The sequence below is a fragment of the Pelophylax lessonae genome (genome assembly GCF_965119305.1).
Source record: "Pelophylax lessonae genome assembly, chromosome: 5".
Taxonomy (NCBI): domain Eukaryota; kingdom Metazoa; phylum Chordata; class Amphibia; order Anura; family Ranidae; genus Pelophylax; species Pelophylax lessonae.
The window spans coordinates 510359266-510379550 of NC_138772.1; the positions used below are offsets into that span (position 1 = coordinate 510359266).

The following is a 20285-nucleotide window of genomic DNA, read 5'->3' on the forward strand; positions in this document are numbered from 1 at the left end:
TTTTTAACACCCAGATAAACCTAACCTTACTCCAAAGGGCTTCCTAAACTTAAAACATTTGTCTGCCCTGTGTAACTTGAGATGCAGAATATTTGCCAAGTCATTATGCTTCCTTTTTATATATTTATGTATTTTCTCCTTTTAAACATACAGTATGCAGTTCCTGAACAGTCCCGCAATTATTTATAATTTAAGTAAGTTTGATTGCATTTTGTGTTTTCAGCTGACAGAAGCTCTGATGACCTGCAGTGGTTGCTGAAAATGGCACAGGATGATCCAATGCCATATATAAGGTACGTTGCTCAGCCTAAAAGTAACTGAATGGGATTAATAGGTAAATGTAAGTTTTCACTTAAAACATCCTTTTCATGCTGCTTTGTGTGAAAACTGCAAAGGTTTATCTGCTGCTCTATAGCTTTGCACAAGGCATTATTTTTCTAACATGTTATCTGCGTTCTGTTTCTTATCCACCACATTTTTTTCAGGCTCTAATACTAGACAAAAGCTATTTTTAATTAGAAAACCTCATGTGACTGGTGTTTATACTGACCAGTGATCCAGGTTAATTAATTTTATAGAGGGAATTGAAGTTGCACAGTATTGAAACTATACCCACTAGGTGACAGCAGAGTTCAGCTGTCATATTATTAGGGCCAGTTTTACAGATGTGTACTGTAATACGATCAGAGCCGGTCCTCCAGCTAAAGAAAACTGACTTTCTTTTGCAGCTAGATTTCTGTAATTAAATTTTCCAGATGTTATTGATGTGAGCTAGGCAGAAACCACTGGGGCTCATTTTGCAGCTTCCATCTTCTGTGAGGAAGATGCTGCGCTCCCCTTTAATGTGCCCTTGAGCACTGGACTTTGCATTAGGCAATCGCCTAGGTACCTATGGTCCAACATGTTGAGTCCGCATCAGAGTGCATTACAGGTCCATGCTGCACCCACAGGTGGAAGCCTGTCTGAAGACCCCTTCTGGGGGCATGCTCCCCAGGGGGCAAAGTCTGGTATATGCTTGATGCCCTGCATGGCCTACTGTCGTCTATCCAAACCACTTTTGGTGAGTAACTGGGCTTGCCCCTATCTTTTGCAAGCCAACATTATTAGAAGTGTATTTCCTCTGCTCCTTCAAGTGTTAAGCTGGGAGCCGCAGTCCTTTAACTTTTGTCACAACCACTCCTTTGGAGCGTTGCGACAGACATTTACCTTGGCCTGCATGCCTGCTGAATACAAGGACAAACCTTTTTTCGGCATCATAATACTTTCTTAAAATTTGTCACCTGTAACTTGTGTAGGTTGCAACTCACTCATATTGGTGTTGCGGGTGCCTTGTAAAAGGCTATATACACTCTTACCTTCCACTAGTTCTGAGACACGTGTAGCTGTGGGCTTGCACTTTCTCTTTATCACTGCCAGGGCTTCAGACCCCTACACTGCAAGGTCCAGGATACCTCCTCCTTGCTGATATCTTATAGTAAATAAATCACAGGCAGCATTAATCCTTTTTTCATCTGCAATTTTCCTGTGAGTACCCCTTGTGGGAATCCCTCACTTGCATATTTAATATGGCAGATCATAGATGCAAGGGCAGAAGGATATCTCTGTAACCTTCTTGTGTACTCAGGTGAACTTCAGGTGGACTCAGGCTCTGTCAGTGTTGGAAACGATCTCATTGTTTGGAATATCTGGGTTTGATCCTAAATACAACCATGTCCAAGGTTTTCCTCCCCATGGACAAACTCCAGTTTCTCTACCATGTTTGGACTCTGCAGTCCAGGAGCCAAACGTCTCTGTTTTTACATAAGGGTCTTAGGCCTAATGATGTCTCCCTTCAAGGTAGTTCCAGACGCCCAATTTCACTCAAGAGCATTTCAGCTTAACGTTTTGGCTGCGTGGGTGAAGAGGTGGGCAGTCTCTGGATCCTATATGCCTGACTTGCCAGGTTTGCCCTGCTGTAGTGGGTCACAAGTTCATCACTGTTATCTGGGAAATTCTTCCTTATTGTGGATACCAGCCTGTCGGGCAGGGGAAGAGGACCTCTCTTGGTACAGGGATCTTGGTCGTTGGAGAAAGCTTGGCTTCCGGTCAGCATTCTGGAACTAGGAGCACTTTATTTATTACTTCAATTCTGGACCTCTTTTCTGTGTGGTTATCTGCCCTGGATTCAGTTATACAATGCCATGGTAGTGGTTTACATGAATGAAAAAATATGTGAAGGGTGCTCTGATATAAATCTTAAAGCTGCAACCAAAGATCCGAATACCCAATATGGATGAGAAATAAAATTAAATAAATAGCCTGGTGCGCTATAAGTATGACCAATAACTTGGATGTGTAAAAACACAATATCTATGTGCATGAAAAACAACGTGATCCAAATACATTTTATTTGAAATGAAGCTTAATAGTGACAAATGTCCAAATTAAGTCCAAAAAAGTCCATAGTGCATAAAAAACACAAATGCTTAGGTGAAGATTGAAATGTGAATCCAAACATGAACCAGGTGATGTTCAATATGACTGCCGAATAAAGTGCAAGTGAATCCCACCACCTTTAGGGTTATATCCTTACCAGATGGATAAAATTAAGGTGCAATGAACTCCCCCCAAAGTTAAATCTCTGTATGATGGAAGTGATCCCGCGCTCTTATTCATCCCGTGATAGAGACAGGTATATCAAGCCTCTTACCCGATGAATAATAAGGACGCATGGATGTATCCCCTTGGGGTACCTTCCTTCCACCAACAACAGCACACCAACCCGGAATATCTCAGAAAAAACCTTCTTTGGCTCCTGCACTTCTCCGTGATGTTCCACAGATCCTCCCCATATATAAAAAATGCGGCCAATAGTGCATTACCCTAATACTTTATTGAATAAAAAAGCAATATGCACTTACATATAGTAGCAGCGATAAAGCCCGTTGCCAGATACCCTTATTGTCTGTGGCACGCCCTCACTCACAACATCCGTGGTCCACACTGCAGGCGGCCACGGACACGGGGTGAATAAGAGCGCGGGATCACTTCCACCAAACCGAGATTCAACTTTGGGGGAGTTCATTGCACCTAGATATTGTGTTTTTACACATCTTTACAACATTTACACATAATTTATGACCAAGTTATTGGTCATACTTGTAGCGCACCAGACTATTTATTTAAGTGGTTTACATCAACTATCAGGTAGGTACAAGAAATATTGTGAAGTAGAGCTGTTACTGGCCTGGGAGTAACTTTACGTTCCAGTCGTTTGTTGTGCACATTCCAGGCATTGAAAATTAGCAGGGGAAACTCCTCAATCTATCCAAACATAAAACTGTGCCTAGAGAACAATACAATCCACAAAATAAAAAAATAAGAGCAGCGGCTGTTTTGTGAGATATCTTTTACACAACAGATTCAGCGTGTGGCTGCTGCTTTTTTATATATATATATATATATATATATATATATATATATATATATATATATATGTATATGTGTGTATGTATGTATATATATATATATATATATATATATATATATATATATATATATATATATATATATATATATATATATATAAAAAGAGCTGCACTATAAGCAGTGATGATCAAAACACATTCCAAATTAGTACAAGTGGTAATTGTATTATGCATTGATAATATGAATTTATTACAGTCTATTATAAGACACCTGTGCAAAATAAATTCCAAGTGTGAATGCAGCAATAAGTGCATACAAGAGTGCAAAATATATAAAAATCAATAAATGTAAAAAAGTTGAAAACAGAAAAAATATAAAAGTATAAAAATTAGAAGTGGTCCTCTTCAGAAATGTTCAAACATAGTGTAGGTAGTAAGCATCCATCACCCTTCATGTTAACCAAACCTTGCCACCTCAGTAAAAAAGCAGGCTTACCAAATTCAATGGACCCTCCAATAAAAAAGAGTTCAAATGGGCATGTGGGCAAACACCCTGGCCGTGGTATTCCCTAGGCTCTCCCTAAGGATCCACTCGTCCCCTCCTGCCGATTCAGAAAGCATTCTGAGAGAGCCAGCCGCCGTCTGAAAAAAAAGGTACCGGGTTTATGGCTGAAATCCTTAGCCATAATCCCGGTAAACCACTTGCAAACCGCAACGTGTATATCTATATATATATATATATATATATATATATATATATATATATATATATATATACACACACTGTGTGTGTGTGTATATGTATGTATGTATATGTATGTGTATATATATATATATATAAGAATATTTTTTAAAGTTATGATGTCACTTTGGTCCTCCAAGGCCATAGAGGTGATAAAAGTCGATCTACTCTTTTATCGCCTCTTGGACTAGTTGGCCACACCGTCTTGTGGTTTCTCGGGCGAGGTGGTGCGAAACTGTTATCTCAAAAAACACTGGCGAGTGGCTGGAGGGGAACGTCTGCTGAAAGCTTTCCAGTGGCTCATGAGCCACTTAGAACACTTTTATGAGAGCCAGCCGCTAACTGAAGAAAAAGATACCAGAGTTATGGCTGGTAGCTTCAGCCATAACCTCGGTAATCCACTTCAAAGCCATAAAGTAAAGCCGTAAAGTATATATATATATATATATATATATATATATATATATATATATATATATATATATATATGTGTTGTGTTCTTGAAGCTGCTAGCAGGCTTCAGCAGCTTGCTTAAAGGGGAGGTCCAGTCTGTAAAAAAAAAATATAATCATAATAAAAGCCAGCTGCTACAAATACTGTAGCTGCTGACTTTTAATATAAGGAAACTTACCTGTCCAGGGATCCCGCGATGTCGGCACCTCTATCTGATTCGTCAGTCGGATTTGGGTGCAGACACCAGCATGTGTAGTAAGGGAAACAGGAAGGCAATTAAGCCTTTCGGCTTTACAGCCCGTTTCCTACTGTGCATGCGCAAGTTGCGCTGTGCTTTCTGAAGGGTCCTGTTGGCAACGTGGGGAAGAAGAAGGGGACAGAAATTATGTGGATCACGGTGCAGTGATCTTACCCAGAACTGAGAGCGGATACGTTAAAAACCAGGAGGGTGCGAACAAGCGGAGCTTCCCTTTTTGGGTGAAGCTCTGCTTTAACGTGGCAACCAACACTCTCATTATGATCTGTGTTCAACCTTCACAAAGTGGAGCTGAGTGGCACTTTAAAGCTTCAACAAAGCTCGCTGAAAGCTCTGCAAATGCTTTGTAAAAGCTTGCTGTTCACACTGCTCTTATTCAAGCTGAAGCCTATGTGAAATAGGCCTAAATGTTTGGTCACAGACATAAGGTAGAAATGTACTTGGAAATGTTGCATTGCTTGACGTTACCCAGTACATTTAAAAAAGGCAGAGGGTTTATTACTACTTTTGGTTCCGGTCTAAATTGGCCCTAGTGTATGTTTGTATGTATGTTTGGATAGCCGATAGGGACTTTATAAGGTCTTTGATCTTTTAGGGTGGGGACTGGTCTGAAAATTCAGTAGGTAAAAAAGGTTTAAAATTGTTTTGGATTTTACTTTAATAATAAAACAACTTTTTTAAAATACTGGGTCATTTTATTTTTGGCTTACTTTTTCTTATGTCTTTTTTTTTTTTTTTTTTTTTGCTTGTTACTGATTAAATTACTACTCTTCCAATATGGAGACTTGTTCTGGTGACAGCCCCAAGGGATTCCCTTAAATTGCAGGGATTTCCTCTCACTTCCTGCTTTGGCTATGAAACAGGAAGTGAAGGGAAATCTCTGCAATGGGACACAGATGGCAAAAAATATTCTGACGGGGGTATAACCCTCCCTTACTCTATCCAAAATGGAGGGAAAAAATGTTTTGCCTATATTTCTACTTTCAGTACACCCATTTGTTATATGCAATAACTGGATATCTTACAAAATAAAAAAAGTTCCCCCCCCCCCCCCCCCAGTGCTGTGGTTCTGGAGTTATTAAATCTTTGTTTTGCCTGCAATAGATTAGCACCCCATAATGGGGGGTATCTTGAGAGGCTCAATACCCAGGGAGATTGGCCCAAACTATTACAAGTCCTTCAAACACATGCAGATCTCGCTAAATACAATCCAGAAGAGATCAGCATTAGAGGAAGTTGAAAGCCAGATATACGTTTTTAGCTTTGACAGCAGTTAGCTGGCTTTGTGTGTGTTCCTTCGGTTTATATATACCGTGTGTGTTTCTGAAAACGTATTCTCTGTTGCCTTGTGGCAGGCTGCACAGCAGTTAGGTTGGAATATCATGAACTTGCTTTTTCTATGTTCTAGACAGGGAACGCTGATTTGAAAGTACTCATAAATTGCAAGAGGCCCCTTTTGTGGGGATAACCACAGCGTTAGCAGATGGAGGGGCTGTTCTGGTAAACAACTACGGGTGATGTCGTTATGCTGCCAGCATAAGGAACTGTTCTTTACTTACTGCGGTGACCTTGCATGTGCTTTTTTTTCCCCTCTCATTTAAAAAGCAGCAGCCACACACTGAATGAAATTAAAAACAGCCGATGTGTTGGCCTTTCCCCATTAGGCAAATCACAGCAGGCAAGCGCCTGGCTCAGGGTTGGAGGGCAGGACACACTCAAACTTGGTTTAGCTATATTAATAAAATGTACTTGTATATCATAAATCACTGCCTTTTTAAAACTTAAATAATATATTTTTTTCAATAGCAAAAGTTTATTAGGCAATTAGTACTAGCACAGAAGGTGCAGAAGTAAACTGGACATAATTGTGTTCTGAAAGATAATCAAGGCAGCAAGACAATTGTTTTACAGGGCCCCGTTTGCTTGCTTGCTGTACTGTACATTAGAAGAAAAGAGGGATACAACTAAGTTGGGCAGGAAGAATGGAGTTATGATGCAGTAGACATTCAAGGAATCTCAAGTACCAAAAAAATATAAAAAAATAAGGGCGAAAGAATGGAACAGTGGCCAAATAGGGTGTAGTTGAGGGTGGGAGAAGAGGGATGGCAAACTGGTGGGGATGAGGAGGGGGTTGGGTGCCCATTTAGGGGTGTCAGCGTTGGGACAACTGCTACCTGTCAGTATTAATGGTCAATGTTAAAGAGAAGAGGTGGTTCTAAAGGCTGTTTTTTTTTTTAATCTTTTTGCACTCTGTGCATGAAGTTAAAAACCTCCAGTGTGCAAGCACCCCCCACCCCCCCCCCCCCCAATTCTATGAAAACATGAAGGTCATTTTTATTTTTTTTTGCATCTTTGAAAGTATATGTTTTGTATGTTTATACTTGTAGCACCATCAAAGAATAGGTTGCTACAGAAGTTCAGGTAAATTTAGTCTCTTTGGCTTCTTTACAAACAATGGAGCAGGGAACACTGATCTGAAAGTGCGTGAGCGTGTGAATATTTTTGGCTATTCTGGGTTTTACAGGCTGCAGACTCACATACTTCTCCCTGCCACCTACTAGGTTGTAGAATGTAGTGGACTGGAAGATACGGATGCACCGATCCAACTTTTTTGGACCCGATACGATATCTGGCGTTGTGAAATCGCCGATACCGGAACTGATCCGGAGCTACACACAAAGCAAGCGGCTGCAGTAGAGAGCAAAGCCGCTGCTTCATGTGTATGGCTCCTCCATTCACAGGTGGAGTGCATCTGATATCACTCCGCCTGTGAGCCGTACCTATACAGGAAGTAGCGGCTCCCATCCCATACTACTACTACACCAAGTAAGGGATGGCTGAGCCGTTACTATGCAAAAACCAGATCGGCCAGTGGATCGGTCAATGTTGCCAATCCCCCGATCCAGCTATAATGTCCAGATCGGCGCCGATATCCGATCCGAATATCGGATCGGAGCATCCCTACTTGAAGAGGCAGATCCTGAGCTTTGAATATTGATGGGACTGCCAATCCCTGGGAAAGGTGTGCCCAGAAGATAAAGGGAGAACCCATAAATTGCCTGAGGTCTGAAGCAGCAAGGTTCTTGTCCTGGAGAAAGAGATCCAAGCCTGAAGGGCTGCTGCCCTTCTGGGCAGGTTAGCTGAAGCCTGCTGAAAAGAATTCACTGTGGTCCCAGCTCTGTGGGAGTTGGGGGGGCCTAGTTTTGGAAGCAGTTTCTAGCCAAGTCATGGGGATGCACTGAGGATCCGGCCTGGTACAGTGTCCATGTAATATTGAACAGGAGCAGGGGAGGACTGGCCCTGGGGGCACGGAGACAATTGCCCCCTGGGCCACTCTGATGCCCCATAAAAAGGCTGCACTGCTTCTGCCACAGACATGCCTAAAGGGTTCCTGGTGAAGAGAAGTAAAAAGTCCCCACCGCTGACCTACTGAGTGTGGGATAAAGACAAGGACAGAGAGCAGCCCCCATCCCCCCCCCCCCCAATCATGGATGGTGTAACTTGTGTCTAAGCAGAGGCCAGTTCCATGCCCAACTGGAGACTCTCCTCCTCTGGCCAGCCCTGACCGAGCTGTGCCAGCTCCCCCCAACCGCCCCTGTTGGCTCGGTTGGGAAACCAGATTCGGCCGGTGAGTAGAGAGTACTTGGAGCGGAGCTTCAGCCTGAAATGGTGGTTCGTGAGGAGAGACAGTGGGAGGGGAGCCGAGCCGCTGCACCATGGGCCTCTGGTTTGTTCTTGTCCCCTGGGCTGAAATTTGCCAGTCAGCCCCTGGACAGGAGATATCCAAGTATCTGGAGACAGTGAGTAAAGGCCTACCATAGGGATCCTAGGAACTGTTCTGCTTTTTAGCCCCTTGAGTGACTGTTTTAGTGATGGTAAAGTAGGATTTGCTCTGCTGGGAGTCCCAAAAGTGCTTACCGTTCTTTCCAGCATACAATCTCGGAGGTCACGTGGTCACGGAACCTGTGACCTCCAAGATCGTATGCTGGATGGAACGATGTCACCCGGGTGTCACTTACAACAAGTGGGGGAGAGACTGAGCAGTATCGGGTGGGTGGGAGATGAAGCGGGTGAGGGACAGAGCAGTATTGAGTGGATCCCAAACAGAGCGGTATCACTTACGGCAAGTGGGTGAGAGCTGCAGATCTGCTAATGTGGAATTGCTTATATCTTTTGTACATATGTGAGTGCCATATTCCATAACATTTCTAAACGGAATTATGCTTTGTGACATCATTTTACCCTTACATAAGCATCACCACCTAATGGTTGAAGGAGGAGAAGATTAGTCTCGGACCCTGACATAGGATGTACAAAATATCGGCCGATACCGATACGTTGTGACCAATATATCGGTATCGGCCCTGAAAAAAACATATCGGTCTATCCCTACTACATACCGGCTGTGCCCATTATGAGCAGCTCTCACCTTCCCTTCTAGATTTTTGTAGGGAGGTTTTTTTTAACAATATGGAAACTGTTTCTGGAACACTACCCACCTAAGGTGGGCAGGAGCTCGAATATTCCTGGGTAGACAGGAATCTGGAATTATGGCAGGGGGAGTGCTTGCTAGTGGGTATTCAAGACATACAAGATGGAATCTGATATTAATTTTTTGTGGTCTGGCCCTTTAATACTTCCCAATTGGATAGATCAAACCTTTAACCCTCCTAGCGGTAACCCCGAGCGTGACATGGGGTGGATTTTCTGTGCTAGGATCGGTATCCCCGAGTCACGCTCGGGGTGGATGTGCAGAGCGCGCAGCGGTCTCTTACCTTCTCCTGGCGATCCAGCGATGATCTCCCATTGCTGAGATCGCCAGCCGTCTGAGATCCCCGCCGCTCGTCCGTCCTCCATCGGTGTGATGACTTCCTAGTTCCGTTCCCTGCAGCAGCAATGCTGCATGGGAGCGGAACTAGGGAGGGAAATTCAAACACTGAACGTTGCACAAAACACAAACACACACATAACATTTATATTATAATATATATATATATATATATATATATATATATATATATATATATATATATATATATATATGTGTGTGTGTGTATATATATATATATATATATATATATATATATATATATATATATATATATATATATATATATATATATATATATACCCACACACGTATGTGTGTATGTATGTGTATATATATATATATATATATAATATAACGCATGAATTATAATCTAATCCATAATATAATTTTATTATATAATATATATATATATTATATTATATAATAAAATTATATTATTGATTAGATTATAATTCATGCGTTTGTGTTTCAAATTTATCACATCTGGGATGTCTACTAGAGTCTTGTTTTGGTCAGGTTTAAGTCAGTAATTACTAAGAATTGTAGGCCTATAATACATTACGCCAAATTTCCATGAAAAAAATTGTACCGCTTTTGGTACAGAATTCCTGACAGAATCATACCGCCAGGGAGGTTAAAGTAGGGATCGACCGATTATCGGCAAAGCCGATATATCCAGGGCCCATATGCACTTTTCCCAATATATCGGAATCAGCACCCGGAGGTTACCGATATCGCCGCTATTTCGGGAAAGTGCTTGTACCGGAGTGATGTCTGCAGCTAGAGGCATCACCCCGGTACCAGCGTCCATAGCCGACGGTCGGCTGTCTTGTAATGACAAGCGATTTGGCTGAGAAGCCGCTCGGCTTCTGCGGCTCGCGCGGGTCTCGCGTCCCATCAGGAGACCTGGGTGACCAGCCTGCACGGCCACCGAAGACCGGATCAAAGCTGCATTCGGCTCTGATCGGGTCTCCATGCAAAAACCCGGAAGTGATGTCTTGAGTGACATCACCGCATTTAAAACAGCCAAACTTGGCGTTTTGAATGCTTTTAAGTGCAGAGGAGGGGTTTTGGGGGATTTTTAGACCCCCAGATCCCTCCACAAGAGTACCTGTCAAAAAAAAAAAAAAAAATAATAATATAAAAACTTATTAGCCGATATTCTTGTCCATTTAAACAACAATTTTTTTTTAAGGGATAGAGTGTAATAGAGTTTGACATGTCAGCATCCATAGCCATATGTGTACGATATCCTGTCATTTGTGTTGAACTTGTTTACACTGGTGGTAGCGATAACCACAGCAATGTGTTTAGACATTGATATAATTAATGACCTGTTTATTTGGATTAAGACAATTGTTTTTCAAATTGTTTCCAAGTGTCTGGAGATGTAGCGCACGCACGTGTCGTGTTTTCGGTTTGTTAAGTTGTGCAATTATTATGCATTCTTTAACCCCTTCTAGTGAGCAACGCAGGCAGTTTTATGTTGATCTAGTAGGCAACTACCAGTAAGTGAATGGCCTCGCTCCTATACTACCCATAGAGCCTTGGTGATAGCTTTGGTTCCCTTGTACAAAATGTTTGTGTAAACAGAAAAAGTATTTATTTCACTGGAGCAATCAGATGTTATGATTTGTTTCCATTGTTCCTATTTCTAGGCATAAGATCTTCTACATGTTGACAAAGAACCCACCATTCACAAAGAACATGGAGTCACCCTTGTGTAATGAAGCTCTTGTTGACCAGCTCTGGAAGCTGATGAATTCAGGTAACCCACCAAACAGGCTTATAGGGAAAGTAAAAAAAAAATTTTGTATGGTTTATTTTACTATACTAGATGGAGGTAGAATCCTTCCTAAAGCAGAACTTAACTATAATTGAGCAGCACAAACTGAAAAATTATATTTAATTAATTTTTAATATTCAAACTCATCCATCCATTTCTCCATGCCTTTTTGATTATTGAGAAATTGCTTTGAAAAGCACCACCTAGCATTTCTATCTGTGGCCATCTTGAGTAAGGACATTTACTTATTTATTTTTATTTATTACAGGTATTTATATAGCGCCATCAATTTTCACAGTGCTTTACACACATATATTGTACATTCACATCAATCCCTGCCCTCAAGGAGCTTACAATCTAAGGTCCCTAATTCGCATTCATACATACACATACTAGGGCCAATTTAGACAGGAGAGAATGAGAGGTTGTAAACCTCCGAATTTAAAAAAAAAAAAAAAAACGTTACACCTGAAAGAAAAACACATAATGAGCTAGTATACAATCGCATACTAGCTCATTATGAAATGCTTACCTAAGAACGAAGCCCCGAAGTGCCGACCATTCACCTCTCTCATGGGTGACATGTTGTGTAGCCCTTCTTCCGGGTTTGCGGCATCCGGCCATCTGATTTGCTGGAGCCGCGATGACGTCACTCCCGCGCATGCGTGCAGGAGCCGACGGTAACGTCACGGGGCTCTAAAGGAACGGCACGAGCGGCCGTTCCTTCAAAGTGCATGCGCCAGTGATGTCACTGGCTGCATGCAAAGTAAATATCTCCTAAACGGTACATGTTTAGGAGATATTTACAGTATCTATAGGTAAGCCTTATAATAGGCTTACCTATAGGTTCAAGTTGCAGAGGAGGGTTAAGCTATCAGCATGTCTTTGGAGTGTGGGAGGAAACCCACACAGGCACAGGGAGAACATACAAATTCCAGGCTGTTAGTGCCATGGGTGGGATTCAACCCAACAACACTAGTGCTGCCAGGCAAAAGTGCTAACTACTTCCACAGACAGGAGGGTGTGGTTAGCTAAAAAAGCCCCCCCCCCCCCTCCTTATGAAAGAAAAAAAAAATGTCTATGAAGACTCCTGGGATATGGCATCATTTTGACTAGGTGCTGATTTGAAAAGTTACAGGCTTGTGAATCAGCAATGACAATGCTGATAGCCATGTCTCCTACAACATTTTTTTCATCCCACTGTAGTGCAAGCAGGCACAGCTACATGAGTCAACTTGGCTCTGAATTCAGGAGCAATGCAACATTGCTGCCATCCCACGACAGGACGTTGCATTAAGTGGAATTCACTGGCAGGCTCAACTGATATTTGTTGGACTCACACCGGAAAAACTGATGCAGATGCACTTTTTATCTATTTCACAACAGAAGCAGTAGCTGCTTTTTAAAATGTTCTGGATTACAAGGGGTTAATTTCTACTAATTGCATGCCACCTCACGGACTTATCTCTTTAATTTACAACTTTTACTGAACACCAGCAGTATAACTATCGCCATACTTTGGCACGCGACCTCTTGGTCCCAGCATGCAGCCCCACTTTGTATTGCCCACCCCTCCTCTCCTCCTACCCAATCACAGAACACTCTGCATTATGTGAACACATTCCCAAAATACAGAGGCGTCTGTGAGTGGACAACAGAGGGGGGAGGTGTGGACAGAGATGCTGTGGGTAAGAAGACAGTGTCTTTCCTCTGAGTGTCAGAGCCCTAGGAGAAGAGTGATAGCTGCACTTCTGGAGCTTTATAAAGCTGTCAGATGTAAATTAAAGGGATAAGTCCAGTCCTCTTGGAATCAACTCAGTTTGTTCCTGCACTACTTTTGGTGCAACTTCAGCACTACTTGCATTGACTTCAGATAAAGAAGTAGTATGCAAGCCGCTGGGATGTTGGATTCAAAGTCTCGTGACTTTGAAGCCGCGGCAATGTGAACCGGGGCTTTACAATGATTTGTGGCTGTCGACGTAATCGATATATAATGGCTGGCAAATTTACTTTTTTCACAGCTACAGGTTAAACCAGTGCTACATTGTTACCTTTGTGTTTTATGCTACATATCTCTCTCCTTCAACTATTTTTTAGTTAAGCCATACAGGTGACTGCAAAGCGCTTGTTGCAGGCAATCTTGTGGTTTGCACGAAACACTGCAAAAACTCATTTGCTGAGCGAATGAGTTACATATCAATATAGAATTAGAAAGTTGGCGATTCCATGAAAATATAAATATGATTTTCTTGGCAAGAAATTGCTTTAAAAATAAAAAGCGGACCACTGCTACAAAATGCCCAGAGTGGAATGGTACTATCCTTACTCCTTTATAAATGCTGACCATGTTTATAACAATCACACAAAATCAAATCTTTCTTGAAATTACAGCAATTTTGTTTGTTTTTTATTTTTTAAATAATCCGTTTATTTCACAACGGTGACAGGTAAGAAATACACAAGTTTGTGTTTGTATCGGATGTTTTGTGACAAAAAAATGCTGTAAGCTACCAGGTAGTGTATAGAAGCATTGACTATTAAAGAATCAAAATCATTCATATTTAAAGCTTAAAGTAGAACGATAGGCAAAGCTTTTTTTCATTTTGGATAGAGCAAAGGAGGGTTATAACCCCGGTCAGATTTTTTTTCTTTTGCCCACTTGTGTCCCATTGTGGAGATTTCTTATTACTTCCTGTCCTATAGCCAGGAAGGACAAATTAATTTATCTTAAGGGAATTTCTTGGGGACCCCCAGGTCACCGGAACTAGTGTCCCTGTTGGAAGATTTCCCCTCTATTACTTTTCTGGGGACAACCCAAAATTTGGGATTTTCTTTTACTTTCAATGATAATGGTAAACGGGAAAAATAGAGATGGTGAATCTCCTTAACGGGGTACAGACAGCAATAAAAACTGATCACTCTCCACTTCAAAACTAAAAAAAAAGTTTCTCTTTCATTCATTGACGGACACAGCTCCTGTCATTCTTGACCATTAGGCAGAAAAACACTTCTGGCTTCGCCCATGGGCAGTCCCAGGGGTTATATTCCCTCTCCCTGCTCTAGTCACTCAGTTTTTTTTCCTGTCTATTCAGGAGTAAGGACCTAGTTCCTTGCTGGGATCTTTGTTCCTGGCAACATTTTTTAGATAGAAAATTTTTCCTCCTGGTTTTTACTGTGAGATCTACTTTCAACTGCCTGACTGGGGGACGGGCTGGATAATCTAGATCCAGTGGTCACTTCAGTCTGGCCAGCTCAGGCCATAGCAGCCACTAGGTCAGCCGTGACATAGCCCCAATGGACGGGGGCTGGCCTGCATGTTAAACTCCTCGTGAGGTCGCATACGACTGGGCCTCTGCCCCAACATCCTCATGGCCGAAAACCCCCCATTTCGATGGAGAGGAGAATCTGTCAGGAGCAGTGCCCACCTGGTTCCTGATATGGTGAATAGCTGTCCCCCTGGAGGGTTTTGGGGTCGAAGTGGGCCCCTCTTAAGGACAGTCAGACCCCCTCCTTCCCATCAGGGACCCACCTTTCATCTGTCCCCCATCCAACACCCCCACCTCCACTTATGGTGTGGCTGTTTGGGTGATCTGGTCCACCTCCTGGGTTGGGGGCAGGGCGCTGTGCCGGTGACCTGGACGATCCGCTATGCAGGGGGAGGGTTATACCTGTTGGGGGCTCCTACCAGGGCCCCCCTGCCCTGCCTGGGTCTGTCCTTGAGGCCTAAGGATCCCTCCTGGGTCCTTGGGAGCCTCTTGGTGACATGCAGGGCCAACATTTTGCGTTAGCCTGTGTGTTTCTATGCACGGCGGCCATGTTGGCGTAGTCCGGTGGCCATTTTGCGGTGGTTTGCCATTGAAAATAGCGGTGGCCATGACAGTGGACCCCTGTGGGCGGCGATTTTAGCGGTGGGAGCCCCTCCTCATCCCCTGGTGCTGACTCCTGGATCTTTTGATACCCGCATGTGCAGATTCTCCTGGTGGCTGCAGTTCCTGGGTTTCTGCTAGGTGTTGAGTCTGGTGGGGTTCTCTCCCTCTCTGCTAAAGATCGCTTAGTGCTTGTGCCTGGCGACCAGCTAGTGCTGCCAGTGCGATGGGGGCTGTCCCTTTGCAGTGTTTTACACTTTTTGTGGGGTCCCCCTGGTGGTGACTCATGGAATTTTTGGAGCACATCTTGCCCCTCTCTGAGGCTGCGGGGTCCTCCGGGTCCCAACAATCCATGGATACACTGACAGCGGTCCTGGAGTCCTTTGTTTTTTGGGTGGAGATGGTTTTCGGCCAACGGGGTAGCAAGAAGCGCACACCGCCTTCCCCTGCCTCATCTGTCTCATCAGATCCTGAATCTGATGCAGATGTGGGTCACCTTGCTGGGTCTGTGACCACACCTCCCGGAATCCTCCAATAGTGAGGATGATTCCTCCACATCTGCAACTGTGCACGAAAAAGCCTCTGGTGGAAGCACTGATGGACGAAGCAGGCGCAGGTTCCCTTTGGCACTCACAAGCCATCCAGAGCGGCAAAGGTGTTTCCTCTCCCTACCTATTTTGACAGAATTGTCGCTAAAGTGTGGGGAAGACCAAAGCTTCCCCTTGGGGTCCCTAAGCGATTTACGAGGCGTTACCCTTGTGATAAGTTCCTTATTAAGAAGTGGTACTGGGCTTCTTGGACGACCTCCTTCTGCGAGCGGAGTCCCCTACTGCTCTGGTGGAAAACCTAGAAATAACCATACAAACTCTGAGGGAGTTCGGCTGTATTCTGAATTTTCAGAAGTCTGCTTTGGTTCCGTCCACAAAGCTTGACTATCTGGGTCTGACTCTGGACTAGGCCTTAGCCAGAGTGCTCCTTCCTATGGACAAACTCCAGAAATTGCATGCTGCAATTTGTCCCCTGCTGTCCAGCAGATGGTCATCCCTCCGGACTTGCATGCGGGTGCTGGGCCTGATGGAGTCTACCTTCAAGGTGGTTCCATTTGTACAGTTCCATATGAGGTCCCTGCAAAGGGAGATTCTAGCCAAATGAGGCAAGACTACGCAGTCTCTGCTGTGCCTGGACCATTTGACGGATCGTCTTCAGGGATATCCAGTGCGCATTCAACTGGACATTGCCATGGCTGTAGATTATGTCAATCACCAAGGGGGCACAAAAAGTGTCCTGGCAGCTCGGGTGGTAGCCGGCATTCTAAGGTGGGCAGAGCAGTTTGTTCCAGCCCTCTCTGCCGTATACATTTCCGGGGTGGAAAACTGGCAGGCGGATTACCTCAGTCAGCAGGCGTTGGACCAAGGGGAGTGGTCCCTTCATCCAGATGTGTTTAATCAGTTGTGTCTCCAGTGAGGCATTCCTGAGGTGGATCTGTTGGCGTCTCTGCTCAACAGAAAGGTGCAGAGGTTTGTGGCTTGGTCATGGGATTCTCTGGCAAACGCCACAGACACACTGGTGGCCCCGTGGGGTCAGTATCCTCTGATTTACACCTTCCCTCCTCTCAAGCTTCTGCCAAGACTTCTATGCAGGATTGAGGCAGAAGGGATTCCAGTCATCTTAGTGGCTCCGAACTGGCCTCACTGGGCTTGGTACGCTGATCTGGTGCTGCTTGTCATTGACATTCCTAGGAAGCTTCCTCTCAGGGAGAATCTGCTGTCCCAAGGACCAATCTTCCATCCTATTTTATGGTCACTGGCTTTGACGGCTTGGCTGTTTAACGCCATGTGCTGATGGATAGAGGTTTATCTGAGTCGGTGATTCCAACGCTGTTAAAAGCTAAGAAATCTACTTCTAGGAAGATGTACTATCGTACGTGGAAGACATACATTGGGTGGTGTGAGTCTCTTGGGGTTCATCCTCGCTCCTTCTCGGTGTCTTGGATTTTGACCTTCCTTCAATGGGGAGTTGTACAGAAATTGGCCTTGAGTACCATCAAGTGCCAGGTGTCGGTTTAAGCGGTCTCCCAAGGACCCTCACAAAGGTTGTCTCTGATTTTCATTTGAAGGAAGACATTGTGTTGCTTTCCCTGTGTCCCAGATGAAAACATCTGAAGGAAATAGCCTTGGATGTGGTCTGTGCAATTAGGGTGTACCTGGCAGCTACAGAGTCTCTTAGGAAGTCAAACTCAGTATTTGTGTTCACTGATGGGCCTTGGAAAGGGTTAACTGCTTCCTCTACGACAATTTCCAGATGGATCAGACAGACAGCTATTCAGGCCTATTCCATCAAGGGTCAGGTTCCACCTTTCCCTGTCAAAGTGCACTCTACTCAGGCGCTCAGTGCCTCCTGGACCTTCCGTCATCCAGCGTCAGTGACGCAGGTTTGCAGGGCGGCAGTTCTATATAGTGGATGTGTTGGCATCTGCGGATGATTATTCTGGCCGTCAGGTTTTGCAAGCTGCTGTTTAGTGGACTTGATCCTCATTGAGGGTGTATTGTTTTTTTCAGATGGACTCTAGTTGTTTTGGTTGAGCTGCTGTTGCCTGGTTGGCTACTGTTTAGCCTGGGGAATTTTTTTTTGCTGTTCCCACCCCTCATGTTTAACACTGCTTTGGCACATCCCAATGGTTATGAAGATCAGGAGCTGTGTTAGACAATGAACGAAAGAGAAAATGGGATTTTTTAATTACCGTAAAATCCATTTCTCTGATGTTCATTGACAGACACGGCATCTACCCCTCTTTGGAGTTGTAATACTTCTGACACTGCTTGTAAAAAAACTGAGTACTTATAGCAGATAGAGGGAGTATACCCACTGGGACTGCCCATAGGCGTAGCCCGATTCTTTTTCTGCCTAGTGTCCTACTCCTGTAGGGTAGTATAACCCAGTGGTTATAATGGTTATGAATATCAGGAGCTGTGTCTGTCCATGAACATTAGAGAAATGGATTTTACGGTAAGTCAAAAATCCAATTTTCTCCCCTTCCACAGCATATATGGAAGCTGCAAATCACTGTAATAAACTGTAAGTATGAGGTAGTATTTTTTCACTTTTGATTTCAGTGACCGCTATCGAAGAGGAGATTTCCCTTCAATTTGAAGAGATTTCTGCTTAATTCCTGTCATGTCTTTGGGAGAGGAAAAGGGAAAGCTACCTTATGTAACGTAGCAAATAAAAAAACTAAAAAAAAACTGGCAAGGCTTTAAATAATTCCCTACTCTACCCAGAACTAAAAATGAAAGTTTTTGCTATACATATATTGCAATTGCAACTTTAACATTGACAATGGCAGCTGTTTGTTCAAGGTTGTACCTGCTGGATGGGCACATGTGATGTTTTCACAGGCTGTGAACTGGTTTACAAAAATGGCACAGGGCAGATGGGGAATAACTATTATCTTTGTGGAGTTTAACCCCTGCCTGGAGTTCTGCTTTAAGTGTACAGAGCCTAGGAACAAGTTGCTTGTGTTGCATAAAGGGCTCTAGCAAAGCTGAGCAGTATTTAATGTGCCCCATGTAAATACTTATTTGTGAAGCCTTTCATTGAGAAAAGACGCTCTGGCATATGCATTTAACCACAATCTCTGTCCCCTGGGATACCACACATAGACTTCTGGCTTAATTACTAACTGAGGCCATCTTTAGGGGACTTTTTTGGTTTTCCTGCTCAGGTTTCTCTCATAATGTGTGAAAGGGATATTTGAGCCTGTCACATCAACAACACTTGTAACTTTTTGGAAACGACGTGCTGAGCAAGCATCATGCGTTTCATGGTTTCCCACTGAGAGTCTTTGTAAAAGTGCTTGATGTGTGCATCAGGAAAAACATAAAACCTCTGCAGCCGAAGTGTCATGTACCATATGAGCCTAGGTTTTCTTAGTAAGGAAGAAGCAGCATGTGATGCAGCCTAATTTACAAATGGCACAGAGATGTGTAAGATGGGATCTTTTAAAGCCCAGCCCAGGGCAGAAAAAAAGATTTGCCCTTGCAGCATGGCTGTGACCCTGCACTACAAGTGTTAATTGCTCCTTTTGCCTGGGGTAGAGGAGAAACAGTTTTACTTAGCTGATTCACTGCTCGTCTGACAGGCGGTGCTTCCCCATGATCTGGTAATGGACTGTCCATCAGCAGACCCTGCACTGGCCTTGATGTCGGGACCCTAGACCACTAGAACATGGGGGTAAGGGACCAGCCTAGCTGCGGGGAAGTGTTTAATGTTACTAGCTGTTGTCAACCTTTTTACCCCAGAGGACACCTTAAAATAACATTGAAACCACTAAAACCCGTTTATTGAGGGTCAATGGATTTAAATGCCCTCCTCTTTCTTACAGTGGTGTTTAGAATGCCACCCTTTCAGATGGCTTAAAAGATAATTTATGCTATGCAGCTGGCTCTACTAAGTGGTGGTGTGCCTGGAACTTTGCAAGAACCATTGAATGGCAAGTCATTAGGCCACATGTCACTAGCAGGTAGGAGGCATGGGGTACATGCTAGCACTTAAGGCTAAGTCCACCTTAAAAAAAAAAAAAAAAAATAGATGCACATGTTTTTGCAGGGAAAAAAATTGTATTTATGAAACTTTTTTTTTTTTTATGTTCACAGGAGTTTTCTAAGCATTTCACCAGCAATCGGTAGATTAATATGGGTGTAACATTTTGCTAAAGCTGCAGTTAGTCTTTAAGTGGCTCACTAGTAGTACAAGTAGTAGTATAGCAAGGATAAGGATGGATGACGGGCTGGCTCTAGTGCATCTTCAAAGACAAGTCAGCAATGGCACTCTCAATATTTCTGTTCTGGGTTCCACCTAACACCTTCCTGTCTGTAGAATAACATTGCCTTTCACAATTCCCATACGGAGTGTCCTTTAATCTACTACTTCTTATTGACAGTTCAG

At 43.5% G+C, this 20285-nt stretch overlaps 1 protein-coding gene across 1 annotated transcript in view; it reads left to right on the plus strand.

The window, feature by feature from the left end:
* The window catches only part of TAF2 (TATA-box binding protein associated factor 2), a 209330-nt gene that overhangs the window by 155712 nt on the left and 33333 nt on the right, over positions 1-20285 (plus strand). The window contains exons 21-22 of the mRNA XM_082258212.1: positions 224-293; positions 11348-11457. Coding sequence (XP_082114338.1) covers positions 224-293; positions 11348-11457 — 180 coding nt within the window. The remainder of the gene's footprint in view (positions 1-223; positions 294-11347; positions 11458-20285) is intronic.